At 36.1% G+C, this 1,848-nt stretch overlaps 1 protein-coding gene across 1 annotated transcript in view; it reads right to left on the minus strand.

Moving 5' to 3' along the window:
- Positions 1 to 1,848, minus strand: part of LOC116672597 (importin-4) — a gene marked incomplete in the record, with an annotated part of 17,713 nt that overhangs the window by 2,760 nt on the left and 13,105 nt on the right. Inside the window, 3 exon segments of the mRNA XM_032504514.1 lie at positions 975 to 1,121; positions 1,545 to 1,595; positions 1,751 to 1,848. Of these exon segments, the coding sequence (XP_032360405.1) occupies positions 975 to 1,121; positions 1,545 to 1,595; positions 1,751 to 1,848 (296 nt within the window).

Below are 1,848 nucleotides of genomic sequence, written 5' to 3' on the forward strand. Positions count from 1 at the left end.
TATCTGTAAAGTGTCTCAAGATAACTCTTGTTATAAATTGATACTATAAATAAAACTGAATTGAAAGTGAATTGTTGGAGAAAAGGCCAACTTTGAGGTGGACTTTGAAAGGAAAAAAGCAAAAAAAGCATAATATGAGCACTTTAAAAAAAATGTAAAAAGCGGATAACAAAACTACAGTCTGTGACATTAAAGAACAAACTTGTTTATTGCTAAGGCCATATGCTCAAATTTAAATGATTTGTTCAAAATGCAAACTTATAACAGTAACTTATTTTATTAATTAACTCCAGAAAACGTTATGTATCCTTGCTTTAGTCTTTTTATGAACTTCACAGATACAGAACGCTAGTCCAAAGTTACAGTATCACTATTAGGGATACAGCGGTTAATCTATTTCACGGTTTAAAACAACATTAATCGTAAAGTCTGCACTACACCCAGTGTTATCTGGATAAATTTTATGTGAAGCAGTGTGTGCCGTTCTTATTAAACCTCCTTGACAACATAAACGCTCGCGCGAGTGAGTATTGACTGTCAGAGTTGTGTAAAACAGCGTCCCGTGGTGGGTTAACTTACTGCTGCAATTTGATAATGTTACATCAAGTAAGCAAACACAAGGACAGCACTGTTGTTGCCAACTTGGCCTTTGTGTGTGTTGTGACTGAGTCACCTCTAGTCTATAATCTTTTCAGGTGAATTTAATTAAAAAGGTTGATGACTGATCAGATAAATCATTATCAAAACATTCAAAACTGTTACTATTATTTCACTTTCAAAAGGCAGCAATATGTAACCCATTAAAAGCTAGAGTGTTCATGTGATTTTAAACATGAAATAAATGAATGCATAATTGTGATCCTCGTGACACCGTGATTACACTTCAGACTATAATCGTACCAACAAAATCTATAAGTAAATAGACTTCTAGACTTCTGTTAGACTCCAGTTCTTGTCAATTGTTTCAGACTCACAGCTTTGCTCATGATGAGAGGCAGCAGGTCATTGAGGAAAGGGGCAAAGTTGTCTGCAGGCACAGAAGAGGCCAGCAGAGGAATCCCCTCCCTGGCAAAGTTCTGGAGTAAAAAATCCACTGACTCCACTGACTGAATCTGAAAGCACTTCAACACAAAGTACAATGTGTATAACTCAAAAGTGATGTGGAAAAAATGGGTAAAAATACAGCCTATAATTCAGTGTCTCTATATTCTATTCTATATATATATCACTATATAAAAATATTTACATTTGAATCCACGATTTGGTGGATGTTTGTTATTTTGTATGTATGGTTTAATGTGAGGGCATACACTTTAACCTGAATGGCTGCAAAAGAAGGTAAAACTCTTGCATTACAAGTTCAATGTTCCATCCATTCACTCTGACAAGTTTTACACTAACATGTTGTATCCACAATAATTCATATTCATCAGCATATACAAACAATTTTGCATGGTGGCACTCAAGATAAAATCACTTGTATGTCTAGATGAACTTTAATGTCCATGACTGTGACTTTGATATGCAGCAAGAAGACAGCCGACCTGTTGGTCTTCATCATCATCTTCATCACCACCACCATCCTGACAAACGGTCTGAACAGAGAGAAAAGAGAAGAACCAATGATGGAGGGTTACGAGCATTACTTAGGAAATATCATTTTTGTGAATGAGCATAATGAGCTGAGTATTTTAGTGTCCTTAGCTTTAACAAAAAAACCTTAATCCTCATCATCCTCCCCTCTTCTCACCTTTTTCTCGAGCACATCATGGATGACATGGCTGATCTCCTTTAGACGTAGAGGGCTTTTGAAAGCCTCCCCCTTGCACGACTTTATGACATTGTTCA

Source organism: Etheostoma spectabile, chromosome 22, assembly GCF_008692095.1.
Source record: "Etheostoma spectabile isolate EspeVRDwgs_2016 chromosome 22, UIUC_Espe_1.0, whole genome shotgun sequence".
In the NCBI taxonomy this organism is placed as follows: Eukaryota; Metazoa; Chordata; class Actinopteri; order Perciformes; family Percidae; genus Etheostoma; species Etheostoma spectabile.